This window comes from Podarcis bocagei (assembly GCF_964188305.1).
Source record: "Podarcis bocagei genome assembly, chromosome: 13".
In the NCBI taxonomy this organism is placed as follows: Eukaryota; Metazoa; Chordata; class Lepidosauria; order Squamata; family Lacertidae; genus Podarcis; species Podarcis bocagei.
This window is the reverse complement of record NC_138138.1, coordinates 10,312,060-10,332,579: the sequence shown is the minus strand read 5'-3', so window position 1 is coordinate 10,332,579 and position 20,520 is coordinate 10,312,060. Positions and strand designations below refer to the sequence as shown.

Sequence of the window (20,520 nt, the reverse complement as noted above, 5' to 3'; positions counted from 1 at the left end):
GCAAATGTTGTTATGGTCCAGCTCTCACTTCCATACATCACTACTGGGAAAACCATAGCTTTAACTATACGGGCCTTTGTTGGCAAGATGATGTCTCTGCTTTTTAAGATGCTGTCTAGGTTTGTCATTGCTTTTTTCCCAAGAAGCAGGGGTCTTTTAATTCCGTGGCTGCTGTCACCATCTGCAGTGATCATGGAGCCCAAGAAAGTAAAATCTCTCACTGCCTCCATTTCTTCCCAGATATTAAACAGTCAAATATCAGTAGTTACAGGTAGGTAGCCGTGTTGGTCTGCCGTAGTCAAAACAAAATAAAAAAATTCCTTCCAGTAGCACCTTAGAGACCAACTAAGTTTATTATTGGTATGAGCTTTCGTGTTTTGCATGCACACGAAAGTTCATACCAATAACAAACTTAGTTGGTCTCTAAGGTGCTACTGGAAGGAATTTTTTTTATTTTGTGTCAAATATCAGGTTGTTCTAGGGAAGTTTTGTGGTGTTAACATGTGAAGATAGTATCTGTCTCATTTGAGAGATCTTTAAAGCTGGCCTAGTTTGTTTGGAGCTTATTACATAGGCAATTCTAGTAAATGTTGAGGTGTTGGCTTGTGGGGAAAACACTACAAAAATTTAGAAATGAAGGACACTTTGTCTACTCATTTATATAAGTGTTGATATAGTCCCTCAATTCATAATGTATAACAAGGTGGTGTACTGACACATATACAATAAAAGCACGACACCATTTAAAAAACAGTATAAAATGGTATTTAAGAGACTGGCTAACCCAAAGCATTTAAAAATGTGCTCAAGAGACAAAGACCAAAAGCAAGAATGCTTGCCAAATCTTTGTTTGATTTAAATAAAGAATCTTCTGCCAAGGAGTCCAGGGCAACGTACTTTGGGTTTTCTCATTTTTATTATTTAGACAGAGCATGTGTGTGAGTGTGACTGGACCAAGGTCACACTGTGAGCACGAAGCTGAGCAGGATTCAAACACAGGTCCTTCCCCACCCATGCCTGTACTCACTGTGTCACACTGGCTTTTCATGTGCTTAATATGGAAATAGATGTTTGCAATGGATCTCAAGAAATGACAGCTGGACATAGATAGTTGCACATAAAGGCATATGAGTCTGGGACCAAGAGCTAAACTTGATGAAGTGTTCATTGTGTGAATGCAATTGACATGCATTTGGGGGGGGGGTTATATAAATTAGCAGCTAATGGGGAAGCCGAGATAATCTCTGGGATCCGCAAGGTGGGAAAGCTCAACTTATTGCCCCTGCCATGACCCTGACAAAAACTGGCTCTCCAAAACTATCTACGTTTCTATAGCAGCTCCCATCAGCACCAGTGGAGACTTCCCTAAAACTGGAAATAGCAGCCTGGGGAAGATGGTTTTTATCCCCCTTCCCCACCTCTCTAGTCCTAAGGCTGCTCAGGCTTCCTCACAGCTGCTATTTACGTAACATGTGTATACTATTTATTTACCACAGTATTTCAAATGTATAACCCACCCTTCCTTTCCAAAGGGAGCCCAGTGCATTTCATGATAATAAAATGACATAAAAGCAATTTAAAGCAGTGCAGTAGCATATTGCAGACAACAGTTAAAACGAGCAGTGCAAAAAACTTAATACGGCTTGCAGCCAAAATTCATTTGTGCAATTTACCTCATGCCTCAGTTTGCCGTAAGTATATTCAAAATGGCATTCTAGACAGATCTGGTCCCATAGCAGTTTACTGATGGATGCATGAATTTGGGTGTTTCTGTTGTCACCTAGTCACAATCGGAGCAGCTGTTCATAATCAGCCTATTATTTTTCTTAAAAGCTGTTAGTTTCCCAGGTATTTACAATCTGTGCATCAAAGTTCATTCTGCAAAGTTTCAAACAATAAAATTGGTGTGCTTCGCTGATTCAGGCAAATCCACATTATTTAATGCATTTGAAGTGAGCTTGCTTCAAGAAAGTAAATTTTAAATGCTCCTGATATCTTTCTTTCTAGATTTTGGCACATACTTCCTATCCACATAATTGTAATTGAGTGTTACTTCCATGGGCTGGTAAATAGCAGGTTACACCGAACTACTGTGGCATCAGGAGTCTGTGTTTAGCATAGAGTGTAGGTGAGCGACTTAAATACAAATCCCACGAAGAAAACAGATACTGAAGCACTAGAGAACTGTGGGTAGCTTTGGAGAGACAGTTTTCGTCCTTTGCCCGAAAGCTATATTCTGTAATGTACCATCTTCTATGAAAACGCTGTAGCAGAATGGACAATGTGATCACAAGGCACATGTTCCCTTTGGAATACCGGGATGAAGGGATTAGAGCAGCCTTTCTCAACCTGTGGGTCCCCAGGTGTTGAACTACAACTCCCATCACCTCTAGCTAGCAAGGCCACAGCTCAAGGATGATGGGAGTTGTAGTCCAACAACATCTGGGGGCCCACAGGTTGAGAACCGCTGGATTACAGCGTCCACCGCAATTCTATGCAAGCTAGACACCTAATTGCTCCTCGCATAGCTCAGTTCCTAATCCGAGAGCAACAGAAACACATGGGTGTAACCAGGATTTTTGGAGGGGGGGCAGAACCTGTTACCTATTGATTTGGGGGGGGGGTAGATGCCCCTCACTGTCCCCCCAGCTATACCCATGCTTCTGCGTGTGGTAAATTTTGCAAGGCAGCCGCTTCTGGTGACAGCCCTTACCCTATAGCCAGACTCCTATAGAGAATTTGTAAATGCATGAATTGGCATGTAGACAGTGTTAGTATGTTCAGTTCAGTTCCTAAGTTTATTGTTCCAGCCAAAGGCCAGGGCAAACACGTAGCAATAGTATTCATAAAATAATACAGAACGTACTGTACATCCATAATGTAAGTCGACATCCATCAGCTAGCTACTGTCTGAGGCTAGCCTACCTTAAAAAAAAAAAAAAAAAGTATCATGTTGCAGCCCAGGTCTGTCCTCTTTGCCCCATGCTTACAACACTCTTGCAGATAAATGGAATTTCTGTTCCTGCTGGGGGGCAAATACTGGGACAGCACAATTCCTGCCTCATTGAACCACTGTGTATGAGTGAGATGCAGACACCTCTTCCTCCTTGTAGAGCATGGGTAGGCAAACTAAGGCCCAGGGGCCGGATCCGGCCCAATCGCCTTCTAAATCCAGCCCACGGATGGTCTGGGAATCAGCGTGTTTTTACACTAGAATGTGTCCTTTTATTTAAAATGTATCTCTGGGTTATTTGTGGGGCCTGCCTGGTGTTTTTACATGAGTAGAATGTGTGCTTCTGTTTAAAATGCACCTCTGGGTTATTTGTGGGGCATAGGAATTTGTTCATTCCCCCCCCCCTAAAAAAAATATAGTCCGGCCCTCCACAAGGTCTGAGGGACAGTGGACCGGCCCCCTGCTGAAAAAGTTTGCTGACCCCTGTTGTAGAATCTGAGGCTAAATGCACTGGCAAAATGGGCACGTGATGGTGTCTGCGTGCTTTTCCTGGCACAGTAAACTAGTTTAGGCTCTAATCTTTCTAGGGAAATATTCAAGTCATTTCTCTGGTGAAGAAAACCAGGATGTCACTGTTGAGCTGCCCACGGCAGATGATGAGCGTATTGACAACACTGAGTTCCCAGTGGGATGTGGCCCAAGAAGTAAGTATGAGAATGAAATAAGGAAAACGTGTGGATGTCCTTTACAGGCCAACAACAAGGGCTTCAGGGAAATTTATAGGCTAAGTCTACCCTACAGACTATGAGGGACGCGAGTGGCGCTATGGATTAAACCACAGAGCCTAGGGCTTGCCGATCAGAAGGTCAGCGGTTCAAATCCCCGCGATGGGGTGAGCTCCCATTGCTCGGTCCCTGCTCCTGCCAACCTAGCAGTTCGAAAGCACGTCAAAGTGCAAGTAGATAAATAGGTACCGCTCCAGTGGGAAGGTAAACGGCGTTTTCAATGCACTGCTCTGGTTCGCCAGAAGCGGCTTATTCACGCTGGCCACATGACCCGGAAGCTGTACACCGGCTCCTTCGGCCAATAAAGCGAGATGAGCACACAACCCCAGAGTCGGTCACGACTGGACCTAATGGTCAGGGGTCCCTTTACCTTTACCTTTACCCTACAGACTGCACAGGCTAAGTCTACTCTAGAATGTTACATACAGTTTCAGGTTTCAGGTACAGTAGTACCTCGGGTTAAGTACTTAATTCGTTCCGGAGGTCCGTTCTTAACCTGAAGCACCACTTTAGGTAATGGGGCCTCCTGCTGCTGCCGCGCCACCAGAGCACGATTTCTGTTCTCATCCTGAAGCAAAGTTCTTAACCCGAGGTACTATTTCTGGGTTGGCGGAATCTGTATCCTGAAGCGTATGTAATTCGAGGTACCACTGTATTTGGTAAAATTCTACATCTAACACACGTGCATCACAATTAAATTTAAATAAATGGGAGTTATTTACTATATAACTGGACTGGATCATAGATACCATATATATTAAAGATATCCATACAAAGAGTGAAATCCCATTATCTCAAGGATGTGAGCACACATCCAATTTGGAACAAGAGACAGTGGACGCAGATGCACTCTCTGGGGGATTAGAGCACCTTTCCTGTCACAAAAAGGTGTGTTTTGAGGGTTTGGAATAAGACACCCCTGAAATGGAAGCACAGCCTTCGAGTGCAACGAAAAGGAGCTTCCAGCCTAAGCCTCACTTCTTCCTTAACATCACCCAGGTGGCTTTAGACAAGCCGCTATCCCTCAGCCTCCTTGCAAACCCCAGCAGGGGCACATGGATGTTGGCTTGCCTGGCAACAGGGATGGAGAAGCTGGTTATGGACTACAGCTCCCATCATCCCTGACCACTGGCCAAGATAGATGGGGCAGATGGAAGTTAACAGTTCGACAACATCGGGAGGATCTGATGCTCTCTATCCCAGCCTTGTAAGCAAAAGCATATATGAAATTCTTGCATCGCTCTGAAGTGCAATATAAATATGATTATGTTACTATTAAAATGCACTCCTCCCTAGTTGTGCAGGAAGGCCTTAACAAGCTCTAGAGGGGGATATATATATATATATATATATATATATATATATATATATATATATTACTGGGATGTGGGTGGTGCTGTGGGTTAAACCACAGAGCCTAGGGCTTGTGCTTGGTCCCTGCTCCTGCCAACCTAGCAGTTCAAAAGCACGTCAAAGTCCAAGTAGATAAATAGGTACTGCTCTGGTGGGAAGGAAAATGGTGTTTCTGTGCGCTGCTCTGGTTCGCCAGAAGCGGCTTAGTCATGCTGGCCACATGACCTGGAAGCTGTATGCCAGCTCCCTCGGCCATTAAAGCGAGATGAGCGCCGCAACCCCAGAGTCATCCGTGACTGGACCTAACGGTCAGGGGTCCCCTTTACCTTTTACAGTGGTACCTCAGGTTGCATACGCTTCAGTTTACACACTCCGCTAACTCAGAAATAGTACCTCGGGTTAAGAACTTTGCTTCAGGTTGAGAACAGAAAATGTGCTCCGGCGGCGTGGCAGCAGCAGGAGGCCCAATTAGCCAAAGTGGTGCTTCAGGTTAAGAACAGTTTCAGGTTAAGAATGGACATCCGGAACGAATTAAGTACTTAACCCGAGGTACCACTGTGTATATATAATACAGTGGTGCCCCGCAAGACGAATGCCTCGCAAGACGAAAAACCCGCTAGACGAAAGGGTTTTCCGTTTTTTGATGCGCTTCGCAAGACAAATTTCCCTATGGGCTTGCTTCGCAAGACAAAAACGTCTTGCGAGTCTTGCGATTTTTTTCGCTTTCCCCCCCTTTTTCTAAGCCGCTAAGCCACTAATAGCCTTTTAGCCGCTAAGCCTTTAATAGCCGCTAAACCGCTAATAGCGCTAATCCGCTAATCCGCTAATAGGATTGCTTCGCAAGACGAAAAAACCGCTAGATGAAGAGACTCGCGGAACGGATTATTTTCATCTTGCGAGGCACCACTGTATTATTAATATCTTTCTATCATCTATCTATCTATCTATCTATCTATCTATCTATCTATCTATCTATCTATCTATCTATCTGTTGTTGGCTGAATCTGCAAGAAATGTTCCTATATAATCAAATAGTATACCAGACTTTCCTAACTAACTCCATTTGCAACAGGGCTGACAAAACGGTCCAGGGCCTTTGGTGTGCCGCAGCTCAGCAGGCTGGAGAGGGAGGAAACCAACTGCCAAATTTTCCCCTTAACAACACCAACATCGCCAACCACCAAAGCAAGAACCACAACCCCCAAAACCAGGAAGGCGACAACTCACCGTATTGTGGCGGCAGCGGCCGCACCTCGGCTGATATATTGGAGGCCTTTTTACCTACCCAGACAGCCCACTTTCTATCGTGCTTTCGTTCCCTTTAACAGACATGCCCGTCACTGGAATGGCAAATCCGTCATTGGAATGCCCTTGTGGAATGGCAAATCCCAAAGTGAGGACTCCTCGGAAGAGAAGTGAAGGAAAAGAGACACACAACTGAGCGATGTAGGGATGATCGCGGCGTGGGCAGTGGGGTCCGGAGGAAGCACACTCCCCACCAGCAGGCAGCCACAGTCTGCCTGCACGCATGACCCTGGGGTGTAGGGCACATTCCCCCCCAGACAAGCCACAGCTGTCTGAACATTGTTCCCTCTGTCTGACCTTTTGTGGTCTTAGCAGTCTGCGGTGTCCTGTCTGTAACCTTTGTCTCTGAGACCTTTTGTCTCCTTCGTCATACACTGTGCAAGGGGAAAATGACGTGGTGGAAACAGGTGCCAAAATAACTTTGCACCACCCCACGATCTCGGGACCGGAAGATGTGTAAAGGTCATAGCCCAAAATGTATCTGCCTGGTTTGCATATTTGTCTGAATAAAAGGAGGCTCCACAGGGCTGGCCGGCAGCTTGCATGCAGCTCACCTGTGCGCAGCTCACCTGATGATCAACACCTGTCTTGTGCCTTCATTTCAGAGCAAGGACTCCCTGTGGGATTGAGCAGTACTAACTCCCCCCACCCCTTAGCCACAACAGAGAACACTTTAAAGCAACAAATTTAAATCCTGGACTTAAGCCTGCAAACGGGTTAGCAGAAAAGGGCAAATCTGCCGGTGGGCTTGCGCAGTTTCTGAATCTAGGCTAAAGATCTACTTGTGAACAAGTAGGTGAGCAAGATTCCTTTCGGATGGAGTTGGAAAAGGTTCTTTGTAGCCAACGGTTATGTTTCTCCCAGAAATCTGAAATTCTATAAGGAAACTATCTGGGATTCTGTAAGGTTTGATCTCTGGTAAAGAGGCAAATAGAATGAGTTTGGTTTTTCGCTACTGGCTTCTCTTGTGCTGAATTTCACCAATTCTGCCCCCTGGTCTTGCCCAGTTTCAGAATTTCTGAAATCAGAAGTTGGAAACGAGACCACAACAATCTATTTGAGGCTTGGGTTTGCATACATGGGCAACTCCTTGCCAGAGGAAGAACTGAGATGCTTGTCCAAACCTATCAGGACATTTAGACGCTGTATCATTGCGCGGAAATAGTCTTCTGAAAATACTTGCGGTTTTGAAATCTACACATTCTCACAGCCTGTATCATGTAGCCGCTGTCAAATCACCGTGCTGCGTATTCTAACAGAACGGACTGCAAGCTGCTCAAATAAATGGATTCTGTTCCTTTAGCAACACAGGTTCTTTTGGATAAATTATCCAAATAGTGATCAAAGCCAGACAGAAATTTGATTAAGGCTTTTATTTACAAGAATGTGATGTACATGTCTGAACATTGCAAAGCCACAGCGCTCAGAAATTACAGGTTATTAAGCAAGCGTTGAAGTCAAAATGGTATTTTTGTGGTAACACTTTTGAGGGGAGAGGTATATATTTGTATAAAGATGATGTTACTTCATGTCACCTTGGAGAGGGTTCAGGTGTAGAATAAGCACATCTTACAATCCACAAAGGAGTTAAACAGAATTTATTACATATATACTGAAGGTTTCACCATAAATCCTGACAGACGTTTCACCTGGCAAAGGAAGTTTCCTCCCACTCCACAAGGAAGGCAGAGTTACGGTATTTCTGGCACAAATAGTATTGATTTTTATTAGCTGTAACGGCAGCATCAAAAACAAACATCCAGCACATATAAAAAGCATGTTGCCATCAGGAATTTTTTAAAAAAAACAACAACCACCACCTCGAAACAAAATTCAGTATAAAAAGGTCCCTGTGATAGGAGATTACATTAAAAAATATACACCCATTTTAACAGACCAGTGAGAAATGCTTTTCAAAATAAGAGGCAATAGCTCATGTCAGTTAAAGGGGCCAGGACTGAAGATAAGACTTCCTAGAACAGGCTTCCTCAACCTCGGCCCTCCAGAGGGTTTTGAGACTACAATTCCCATCATCCCTGACCACTGGTCCTGCTAGCTAGGGATCATGGGAGTTGTAGGCCAAAAACATCTGGAGGACCAAGTTTGAGGAAGCCTGTCCTAGAAGGTAGGCAGCACTTCCAATAACAGTGGAATTTGCTGCCAAGGAGTGTGGTGGAGTCTCCTTCTTTGGAGGTCTTTAAGCAGAGGCTTGACAACCATATGTCAGGAGTGCTCTGATGGTGTTTCCTGCTTGGCAGGGGGTTGGACTCGATGGCCCTTGTGGTCTCTTCCAACTCTATGATTCTATGATTCAATAAACATGCTAGTACTTAGCATTTGCCTTTATTTGTTCTTAGGTAATGGTAAAAGGACCCCTGACCATTAGGTCCAGTTGCGGGGTTGCGGCGCTCATCTCGCTTTATTGGCCGAGGGAGCTGGCGTACAGCTTCCGGGTCATGTGGCCAGTATGACTTAGCCGCTTCTGGCGAACCAGAGCAGCCGTTTACCTTCCCGCTGGAGCGGTACCTATTTATCTACTTGCACTTTGACGTGCTTTCAAACTGCTAAGTTGGCAGGAGCAAGGACCGAGCAACGGGAGCTCACCCTGTTGCGGGGATTCGAACCGCCAACCTTCTGATCGGCAAGTCCTAGGCTCTGTGGTTTAACCCATAGCGCCACCTGGTTACAATCCTTACAACCCTGCAAAGTAGTTCAGTATTATTGCCGCATATTGTGGATGGAAGCTGAGTGGTTTGCCTCAAATAATCTAGTGAGTTCATGTCAGAGGTGGGATATGAACGGGGTTTTGTGTTATCAGTCTTCCTAGTCCTACTACAGCAACTCTTTATCCACCCCAAACATTATTTAGCTCCCATTTTTTATCATTCTAGTTTCCATTGGTGTAGTTTCCATGCAGACTCCATGAATTTCTCCTACTTGTTCTTGCCCACTGCTAACTTGGGATATTTAGTGATTCAGAGGCAATGGTGCCCCCTTCTATTTCAGCTCCTAAAATATGGACCCGAACCTTCGTCATGAACTCGAGTCCTTGCTCTTACTTCAGCCCCATCTCTAGACCCCCACATAATGGGATATCCAGCATAATTGTTATTTTCCTATCCTAGTTGCTTGAAAGGGTGAGCGGAGAGGCAGGGCCTTGACGCACAATCGCTGGCTTGGGCTGCTGTTCTGTGTTCACATTTAGCTTAAACCCATTGAGCAGGGTTTGTCTTACCTTCACATTGCCACACTTGTGACAATGCAGGCTAGGTCGAAAGAGAGTGATTTGCCCAAAGTCCACTTTCTTCCAAAAAACAGGCTGCTGATACTTATGAGCAGTAATAATAATAATAATTTATTATTTATACCCCGCCCATCTGACTGGGTTTCCCCAGCCACTCTGGGCAGCTTCCAACAGAATATTAAAATACAATAATCCTTCAAACATTAAAAGCTTCCCTAAACAGGGCCGCCTTCAGATGTCTTCTAAAAGTCTGCTAGTTATTTTTCTCTTTGACATTGCAACAATTATGTTAAGAAAGCTGGGTTTATGACTTGGCTGCACCACGATAAGGTAAAGGTAAAGGGACCCCTGACCATTAGGTCCAGTCGTGACCGACTCTGGGGTTGCGGCGCTCATCTCGCTTTACTGGCCGAGGGAGCCGGCATACAGCTTCCGGATCATGTGGCCAGCATGACTAAGCCGCTTCTGGCGAACCAGAGCAGCGCACGGAAACGCCGTTTACCTTCCCGCCGGAGTGGTACCTATTTATCTACTTGCACTTTGACATGCTTTCGAACTGCTAGGTTGGCAGGAGAAGGGACCGAGCAATGGGAGCTCACCCCATCGCGGGGATTCGAACCGCCGACCTTCTGATCGGCAAGTCCTAGGCTCTGTGGTTTAACCCACATCGCCACCCGCGTCCCCATCCTATCTTTTCAAAAAACCAGTTGGGAACATACCGTTAACAATGTAATACTGAGAACAAATGAGGTACAGTTTTGTTTTTCCAAATTTGCCGCCTTGAAAGTAGTCAAGCAAGCAGCTTCCATGTTTAAGACCCTAAGAAGCTTTAGAAAATAAAACACAGCTTGCTCATTAAAGCTAGCCTCGTTAGCTGCATTGCCCAATGACTTGACTGCATAGCAATTTGATCCACATGTTTTTGTGTTTTTCTTAAAAGCAGAGACCGGATCACTCCAACAGGAAACACAAACGACATTTCTGTACTGTAAAAATGTATTGGTTTTATACCAGTTTAACCGTCACCGCTTCCCCCAAAAGAACTGGGAACTGCAGCTTGTGTACAGCGTTGATAATTCGCTCTAAAGAATTCCAGTTCCCAATTTGTCTGGTGGTGAGAAGGAATCACTATCAAACCAGTTTAAATCTGTGTTGTAGATATAAAATGCTACATGTTCTGTTATTATTGTCCCACCAATGTATACAGTGCTTTATAGCATCACATATTTATACACTTAAAACGTCATCAGCGCCCAGAGCTTGCAAACGTGCTAAGAAGGTTGAGCTACGAAGAAAAGCACTTGCAAATACAGATTATTTACAGACAAGAGTTTTCCAACTTCTTGGATGAGGTTTCTCAGATAAGCTCTTTAGAAAAGCCTATTGTCAATTCACATTATCCGGGACTGGGGGGGCGGGTGTACATTCACCATGGAGAATGTGCACATAATCCAGCCATAAAGGGGGAGCTCTGCACATTTCCTGGTCAATCATACATAATCTCCAACAGGCCTTGGGAAATGTGCATATAATCAACTGCATTTTTATACGTTCTTCAGCCATCATGCATAATCTCTAACAGGCTTTGGGGAAAGTGAATATCTCAAATGCATTTTGTGCATTCACTGGGTTATAAACACATTCCCCAGTCAGTATGCAGATTCTCCAAGAAGCATGACCTATAAAGCCTTAAAAGGCTCAAACCTGCCATACCTCAAGGATCTCCTCTCCCCATATGAACCTACCCGGACCCTGAGATCATCCTCTGAGGCCCTTTTTTGTGTGCCTCCTCCACGAGAGGTCTGGGGGTGGCAACACGAGAGCAGGGCCTTTCCTGCAGTGGCTCCCGGCTTGTGGAATACTCTTCCCCAGGGTCACTGAGCTGGTGTCTTCGTCACATATCTTTAGGCGTTAGGCAAAAACATTCCTCTTCTCCCAGGCCTTAGCCAACCTATGGCCTTTTAAATTATGGAGGGGGGTATTTTTAAAAAAATTGGTACTGTTATCTATTTTTGTGTTTTTATATTGTAAACTGCCCTGTGATCCTCAGATGAAGTGTGGTATAGAAATTCAATAAAAATTACCGTAATAATAACAACATGCCTTTCCTCCCTACATCTCTTGTTCAGAAGTGTGTAATCTGCACCCTGAAGTGTAATTTGGTGTGTGATCTGGCCCCCTGTCTAATCTTACACTCTTACAATTGTACCCTCCAACTGAGCAATAAGAAGGGGTGGGGCTCCAGCTAAATATTAACCCCCCCCCGAAATCCAGCTCTCTTTTCAGCACAGCTTCTAAACCTTCCCTCCCTCTTTCACAATTCTGATGGAAATCCCCCCGCCCAATGCTGCTATTAAGAAAAGGGCTGTTGGAAGATTATGCATACAGACCAGGAAATGTGCACAATTCCCTCTATATGGCTGGATTATGTGCACACGGATGGCATTTATTTACACAAAAATATCCATGAGAAAAATCAGGACCAGGATAAAATAGGGATCATGCTTGAGCTACAAGCCTAGGATGAGTGAAGGGGAAAATGAGGAACAAGGGCAACTCCATATGTTTTTATTTATCTAACAAAATGTATATACCGCTTGATTGAAACGTCTAAGCGGTCCACAAGAAGTGATATGATGTTTTTGTTGAATTGAATCTATGCAATCTTACCAGGAAACATAGATGTACGTATACAGTGTTAGGATTCATTCCCCGTGTTGCAGTCATGGGATTATTTTTATCACATGACCGTGTATGTTTTCATTCCACATTGTGGGAAGTGATGGAGACAGGATAATTTTATGACTGCGTTTCCGTGATGTAGGACATTTGTCCTTTCGCTTTGCTGTCTGATGCTGAAGAGGAAGGAGCGGAGTTAGGATGCTCCAAATGTGTATAATAATCATAATAATTTATTATTTATACCCCGCCCATCTGGCTGGGCTTCCCCACCCACTCTGGGCGGCTTCCAAAAAAATATTAAAATACTGTAATACATTAAACATTAAAAGCTTCCCTAAACATAGGGAAATAAACGTATACGTAAATAAACGTAGTTTAGCCAAAATGCTGCGCTACTGAATCTGAACGCTGACTGCCTATACTCTGCTGATCCTGAAGTGTGCTGATGCCTCTGAGGCATAGCTGTCAACTTCCCTTTTCTTGCGAGGAATCCTATTTGGAATAAAGGAATTTCCCTTAAAAAAAGGGAAACGTTGGCAGCTATGCTGTGAGGTATCAGTCGCTGTGATGTTTGGGCTGGAGAAAGCTTTTGAATCTCACGAACGACCAGCCAGGAGGGAGAGAACATGCCAGCCGGGCATGTGTCTCTGCTGGACTCTTACTCATGTGTAGGACCTCCTGACACACATAACTGCTACAGAAGATTTCAGGTACTCTTACAATCTGAGCAGCAATCAGTATACACATCTTATTATGGTTAGTGGGAACCCGAGGAGAACTACTTAGAAGGAATCTGTTTTGTAGCCACCACATGCACAAGTCAGCATTGACAACAGTTAAAATCCTTTCTTTCCTTTAGAGATTGCAAAAACTATATGATCTAACATTGCAGCATCATGCAAGCTGTTTCTGACAAAGCTACTCCTGTACCACTGGCCTCACAGATGAATATATCTATACTGCAGGTATGAAATATTCATTTCTCGTAAGATGAAAGAGGAATTTGCAAAGGCTGTTTTTAATATTGCTGAGTTCTTAGGGCTTTGATCTGCACATTATACAAAAAGGGAGTTAGCTGTCTGCGCAGTGGGATTCTAGAATGGAAAGCTCCACCGAGCAAGAAACGCACGTTTGCAAAACACAAAAGAAGACTCCCCGTGAGGGAGTTTGAGGCAGGAAACCAGCACATCATGCTTAGCAGTTTACAAACACACATTTCCACGTCTCACTTGACAATATTTGCATGTGACGAAAGATTCTTTCCTGGAGAAAGTGTAACGAGTGCCAGGGAGTCGTTCAAGTACTGAAGCGCTTCACATTTGTACTAGGATTCTGAAAAAAATAGCTACGTTACTCCCAGACCTCTTCCGGAAAAAGACGCCGGGCAGTACTCAAAACTCATAAAAGCCTGACGCTGCCATGACTGGTATCGTTTCTCCCAGACGCACTGAAATAATTCATTCCAGATGACATTTTATATACATTATAGTCTTATAGCACCTTGGCAACTGTAAAGAAACTGGGAATATTTGTTTCCTTTTGCTGCCATTACCTAGAATGTGGTGAAAACACATGCCCTCACCCCTGCTCCCACGTATATCCTCCTCAAAGGGATTCTGCACTTCCCAAAAGGCAACAGGGGTGTAGAAGCACTGCAGACACTTGCAGGATCGAAACCCTTCCGTCTCACTTGACGTTAATGCTCTACTCTGGGGAAAGTGGCGTCTGAAGAGTCTTGCAGAGATATTCCAGATACCTGCAAATTGAGTAAATTTTAATTGGGTTTCAATCAAACCACATCTGTCTGTGGCAACTGATATTCAGAGGTATTTCCATAAACCACTTGGAGGCCCTCTTAAAATATTATCTCTCCATATGGAAGTGCCATACAAGACAGCTAACAGCCATTAATAGACCTATTCTCTAGATCATGAGTAGACAAACTAAGGCCCGGGGGCCGGATCCGGCCCAATCGCCTTCTCAATCCGGCCCGCGGACGGTCCGGGAATCAGCGTGTTTTTACATGAGTAGAATGTGTCCTTTTATTTAAAATGCATCTCTGGGTTGTTTGTGGGGCATAGGAATTCATTCATCCCCCCCAAAAAATATAGTCCGGCCCCCAAAAGGTCTGAGGGACAGTGGACTGGCCCCCTGCTGAAAAAGTTTGCTGACGCCAGCTCTAGATGGATGAGAGACAGGGAAATGTTGGTCTCCCAGGGTGAGAGGCTGGGAGGGGAAAGGAAAGACCTCAGGTGAGAACTGGGATCAGCTACTATCCTCTGTGGGTGGCAAGAGCTAATAATTACTTTTTAGAGAGGCCTCAATTTTCTACTTATTTAACATGTATTTCTGGTAGCAGCTATTCTACTGTATTATGGAAATTTTAAAATAAAAATCTCATTCTAAAAACAAAAAGACCTACTCCCTGTGAATTTAAATTTCTTTTACATAACCCCCTTAAAAATAATAATAATAATTTATTATTTATACCCCACCCATCTAGCTGGGTTTCCCCAGCCACTCTGGGTGACTCCCAACAAAAGATTAAAAATACAATAAAACCTCAAACATTAAAAGCTTCCCTAAACAGGGCTGCCTTCAGATGTCTTCTAAATGTCAGATAGTTGCCTATTTCCTTGACATCTGATGGGAGGGTGTTTCACAGGTTGCAGGGAACCAGACAGAGGGCCTTCTTGGTAGTGGCACCCACCTGTGGAACAACCTCCCTTCAGATGTGAAGGAAATAAGCAGCTATCTTATCTTTAAAAGACATTTGAAGGCAGCCCTGTTCAGGGAAGCTTTTAATATTTAATGGTGTGTTACAGATAGGTAGCTGTGTTGGTCTGCCATAGTCAAAATAAAAAAATTCCTTCCAGTAGCACCTTAAAGACCAACTAAGTTAGTTCTTGGTATGAGCTTTCGTGTGCATGCACACTTCTTCAGATACACTGAAACAGAAGTTGCCAGATCCTTCTATATAGTGAGAAGGTGGGGAGGGGTATTACTCAGAAGGGTGGTGGGAATGGGAGATTGGCAGATAGCTGAAATGAGCCTGTTGACGACTCTTAACGACTGTAATAGGTCTTACAGGAAAAGGCAAGGGGTGAGAAGGTGAGAAATGGCTTAGTCACCTTCTCACTATATAGAAGGATCTGGCAACTTCTGTTTCAGTGTATCTGAAGAAGTGTGCATGCACACGAAAGCTCATACCAAGAACTAACTCAGTTGGTCTTTAAGGTGCTAATGGTGTGTTGTTTTTAACACTCGATTGGGAGCCGCCCAGAATGGCTGGGGAAAGTCAGCCAGATGGGCGGGGTATAAATAATAAATTCTTATTCTAATTATAGGCTCTGTTGCTTTCTAAAAGGCAGGGCAAGGAGAATGAACGTTGGCATACCAAAACACTACAAATCGCCATCTCTATTCCCAAGAGTCTCTAAGAAGGGGTTTCTCAGAAGCCAACAGGAGTCACATGGCACAAGGGCCAACTGGGTTCAGCCTGGACCTCTGTGGCTTGGGCACTTCTCTAAGGCACACCCTGAATCCTACGAGCCCCGTGGACTGCGGAGACAGGCATCTCACAAGAGATGCCTTACTAGCTCAATAGCTGGAGACTTACCCTCTCCTTCCCAAACTCTGAGCGATTTAGTACCTGGTGAAGGGCGAGGCTCGGGTTCTGAAGGTCTATTGTGGCGAGAGACGGCATGCGAGACTCGGAAACAATTTTGTTTTCTTTCTTCAGAAATCTGGAATTCCGAGCTACGGACAAAGGCAACACAATTTGTTTTCACATCAGCTTATCGTCATTCTTTTCTTGCGAAAGTAGTCTCTCCTTCCTGTGGCTCGCAGCCTAACACATTTTTCTTTTGATTCGGCTTACGCAAACATCAAAAGCTATTTTGATATTTATGTTCGTTTATCTGAACGTGGTTCACGTCTGCTTAGCTGGTCTCCCCCCACTCCGCCCCCATTTCCACGCCCTTTTTCTGTAGAAGTTTGACCACAAAAAGGAGGGATGGGAAAACCTGGACTAAAGATCACTCTTGCCAGTTAAGCAGGCTGGCACCGTGATTCCTCACAATTGCTGTACAAGCCGATGGGTGGATCATTATGGGCTGAGCATTTGCACACATGCATCAATTAGCGCATTTTTGGAATGAACTTATCTGTGCAAGTTGGAAGCACATCAGTAATTCCAAGAACCATCCCAGGAATGTAAAACATCAAAGCTGAATCTAACAACACATTTCTCTCAACTGCTTATTCACAACTTTCGTGTGTCTGGCTAAGGGCACGGCAAAACTTCATACACTTAAATACGTACTTTTACTTTTCTATGGACAGTCTAATTTCATAAAGTTCAATCGTGGTTCATGTTTTTCCCATTTCTTAAAAAAAAAAATTACAGCAGTACCTTGGTTTTCGAAACAGCTCAGTTCACAAGCAGCTTGGAACCTGAACACTGCAAAACCAGAAGTAGGTGTTCCGGTTTTCGAACTATTTTTCAGAAGCCGAACGTGCTCCATTTTTAGTCCCCCTGTGTTTCCTGTTGCACTGCTAATTTGTGTCCCTCCCCCATTGTAATTCACACCTTCTGTTTCTGGTTGTAGTGTTCTGACGCGATATTTGAAGCTGGTATTTGGTGTTTTTATTTTTATTTTGCGTTTTTTGTTTTGAGGCTTTTTCAGTTAATTTGTTTTTGTGACTGTGTGGATCCCAGATCAGTTACTGATTGATTGCGACGGCAGAAATGGATAAAAGCCCCCCCATCCCGACAATGATCAGCGCAGGTAAGAAAAAATCAGCGCAGGTAAGAAAAAATTTAATTTTAGTCTTTATCATCTACAATACTGTTTTATTTATTTTATAGTACAGTACATTGTTTATTGCTTTCGTTTATGAATCAATGGTCTTGTAAGATAGTAAAATCCATGTTAAATTGCTGTTTTAGGGGTTGTTTTTAAAAGTCTCGAACGGATCAATCCGTTTTGCATTACTTTCTATGGGAAAGCGCGCCTTGGTTTTGGAATGCTTTGGTTTTGGAATGGACTTCTTCAACGGATTAAGTTTGAGAACCAAGGTACCACTGTATCATTATTATTTAGCTGCTAGATCCCATAATTGGTTGGATATCTATCATGAACTCTTACCGTCCACACCTTTGAGTTCAGGGAGATAGCCGTAGTTAAGCTCTGGCAAACGTACATCTGTTTTGGAAAACTCCCATCTTTTCTTGTTTGTCTGAAGAACGTTGTTTTCATTCGAGACCTGTTACCAAGCCGTTAATTGGAGAAAACATGAAGAAAAAGTTGCTTTTAAAAAACAACAACCCTAATCCGTGGTCTACATTTACAGTGGTGCCTCGCAAGACAAAAAGAATCCGTTCCGCGAGTCTCTTCGTCTTGCGGTTTTTTTGTCTTGCGAAGCAAGCCCATTAGCGGCTTAGCGGATTAGCGCTATTAGCGGGCTTAGCGGATCAGCTGATAAGCGGTTTAGCGGGACAGCTGTTAAGCGGCTTAGCGGCTTAGGATCAGCTGATAAGCGGCTTAGTGGCTTGGGAAAGGGGGGGGGAGGGAAAAAAACCGCAGGAACTCGCAAGACATTTTCGTCTTGCGAAGCAAGCCCATAGGAAATTCGTTTTGCGAAGCACCTCCAAAACGGAAAACCCTTTCGTCTAGTGGATTTTCCGTCTTGCGAGGCATTCGTCTTGCGGAGCACCACTGTAGTACTTATTTAAAGGCCACTTTCCATAACATACAGAGATTATACAAAGTACCAACATCCACTATCTCTGGGCTCCCTCATCTGACTGGCCAAGGCAGGAATGGTTAAAAGCAGAGTTTCATCCAGATATGCTAAGCTCCAGACAAGAAGCATAGCTGTCAACTTACAGATTTGAAAATAAGGGACCAGCGGCCTCGAAAATAAGGGATCAGCAGCCAAAATAAGGGATTTTTCAGAGCACAGGTATGTTCAACTTCTGAGCCCCTCCGAGCCAAAGGCAGAAAGCCCAGCCAGCAGCCAAACGAAGCCTCAAGCGGTGGTTCCCACAGCGCAGCAAACCGGCAAAGGGGATGCAGCAAGAATAACCACACCGTCACCTTTCCGCTGGGAAGCGCTGAGCAAAGGCGAGTCCCCAGGCAACATGGTCGATTTGATCGGCACAAGGCATGCAAGCTCCACCCCCCAGTCGTTCTTAGACTCCTTATTGGGTGAGCAACGCAGCCAAGCAACACAGTTGGAGCCTCCCTCCTCCCTGGCCGGCAGGGAGGGAGGGAGAGGAGCTGCTTCCTTTGAAACCCAGGAAATTTAAGGGACATCATCAATAAGGGACAGCAGCAGGACACGGCGCTGGGATAAGGGAGTTTCCCACCAATTAAGGGACGGTTGACAGCTATGTTCAAAAGCAGTCTAGAGTTTGAAAGCAAATCAGCCCAGTTGGTGCGATGTCTCCCAAGGCTGAGAAGGAGGAAGCCGTGGAGAAGGGAGCCAGTGGAGATATTCAGTACCGTTTCAGATGGGGGTCTCTCCCAGTCCTGCCTGAAAATGCTGGCACCCTCCTACATGCACTCTGACATTGAGCCGTAGTTCTGCCTGTTATAGGAATTCTAAGGTCTCAGATATAGAATAAATGCTGTCGAAATATGATTTTTTTTAAAAAAAATAATTGTCCATTTATTTTATTTATTTTATATATTTCGATTGCGTCAGACCAACCTACCTGAATCCAGAATAAATGCTGATAATTGCACACACACATACCATACTTTTCTGTGTATAACACCCCACCGTGTAGAAGACTTTTTGGGGACTCCAACTTAAGGAAATGGGGGGAGATTGCCCAGAGTTTTTGAGCTTTTTTTGGGGGGGGGAGTTGCCAGAAATTAAGCCGCCTATCGTCTGTCCCCTCACCGGCAGAAGCCGCCAATCGCCTGCCCAATTGCCGCAGCGACAGCAAATCAATACCAGTCCTTGCCGCAGCCACCAATAGCATGCACAATAGCCTCTGACAATCTCCGGCTAGCGGAAGCAACCAATCCCATGTCACCAATATGCACTGGCCGTGTATAAGACGTCCCCGCGCCAATTTTTTAACATCATTTTAAAAGAAAAAGCCATCGTCTTATACACGGAAAAGTACGGTAAGTATATAAACTGCATATCTAAAATAGTACAGGGGAGCAAACCAAAGCCATCTTGGCTTTCCTAAAGACTCTCAGTATTTCCTCTGCCTCCTTCATCCCCCTTGCTTGAGAACACAGGCAGAGAGGAACCAGGGGAAGTTCCTGAAGGGATTCCTCTCCTATATCTAGGAACCTCCTTTGTATTACCGTATTTTTCGTTCTATAGGACGCACATTTCCCCCTCCAAAAATTAAGGGGAAATGTGTGTGCGTCCTATAGAGCGAATGCAGGCTGCGCCGCTAAGCCCAAAGCCAGAACAGGAAGACGGAGCACTGTGGAGCGCTCCGTCTCGCTGCTCTAGCTTGGGGACGGTCCCTTCACCCCGCTGTCCTGCAGAAGCTAGCAAGGCTGTTCCCAAGCCAGAACAGCGAGACGGAGGGCTCCATCTCGCTGCTCTAGCTTGGGGACGGCTGCACGCAAACCTCTGTAGGGCAGCGGGGCGCTGCGCTCCAAAGGCTTCAGGGATCTTTGAGGCTGGCGGTGGGGGAAAGCAGTGCTTCCCCCCACCACCAGCCCCACAAGCTCTGGTGAATGTACCTTGAACGCACCTTGTTTTAGAGGGGGAGAACAAGAAATTTTTTCCCCCCTGTTTTTCCCCTCCTATGGTCCGGTGCGTCCTATGGTCCGGTGCGTCCAATGGAGCGAAAAATACGGTAATTGTCATTGCTTGCCCAGATGCTCCACATTGAGGGATGTCTGAGGGGCATCTTGATGGTCTTATCCAGGGGTCAGCAAACTTTTTCAGCAGAGGGCCAGTCCACTGTCCCTCAGACCTTGTGGGGGGCTGGACTATATTTTGGAAGGGGGGAAATGAACAAATTCGAATGCCCCACAAATAACTCAGAGGTGCATTTTAAATAAAAGGACACATTCCACTCATGTAAAAACACGCTGATTCCTGGACTGTCCATGGGCCGGATTTAGAAGGCGACTGGGCTGGATCAGGCCCCCAGGCCTTAGTTTGCCTACCCATGGTTTTATCAAATGCTAATGTTTTGTGTAAACTGTGTCTGG

The 20,520-nt window shown here is 44.8% G+C and overlaps 1 protein-coding gene and 2 long non-coding RNA genes across 6 annotated transcripts in view; 2 read left to right on the top strand and 1 right to left on the bottom strand.

The window, feature by feature from the left end:
* LOC308571492 overlaps nt 1-10,500 on the top strand; it is a 116,865-nt gene extending 106,365 nt beyond the window's left edge. Inside the window, exon 2 of the long non-coding RNA XR_014001488.1 lies at nt 9,983-10,500. This is a non-coding gene — a long non-coding RNA (uncharacterized lncRNA). The remainder of the gene's footprint in view (nt 1-9,982) is intronic.
* Nucleotides 1,588-8,525, top strand: LOC308571438. Its single transcript, XR_014001433.1, has 3 exons — nt 1,588-3,657; nt 6,164-6,537; nt 7,008-8,525. It is a non-coding gene; the product is annotated as an uncharacterized lncRNA (long non-coding RNA).
* A 3,390-nt stretch (nt 10,501-13,890) lies between the features above and the next one.
* CDKL2 (cyclin dependent kinase like 2) overlaps nt 13,891-20,520 on the bottom strand; it is a 34,309-nt gene continuing 27,679 nt past the window's right edge. For 3 of the 4 annotated variants that reach the window (XM_081166491.1, XM_081166490.1, XM_081166492.1), the window contains exons 12-14: nt 17,473-17,590; nt 15,975-16,081; nt 13,891-14,078 (exon numbers count right to left, since the gene is read on the bottom strand). In XM_081166491.1, the coding sequence (XP_081022617.1) occupies nt 14,019-14,078; nt 15,975-16,081; nt 17,473-17,590 (285 nt within the window). In that variant the 3' untranslated portion in view covers nt 13,891-14,018. The remainder of the gene's footprint in view (nt 14,079-15,974; nt 16,082-17,472; nt 17,591-20,520) is intronic. The other variant, XM_081166493.1, reaches the window with a different exon arrangement.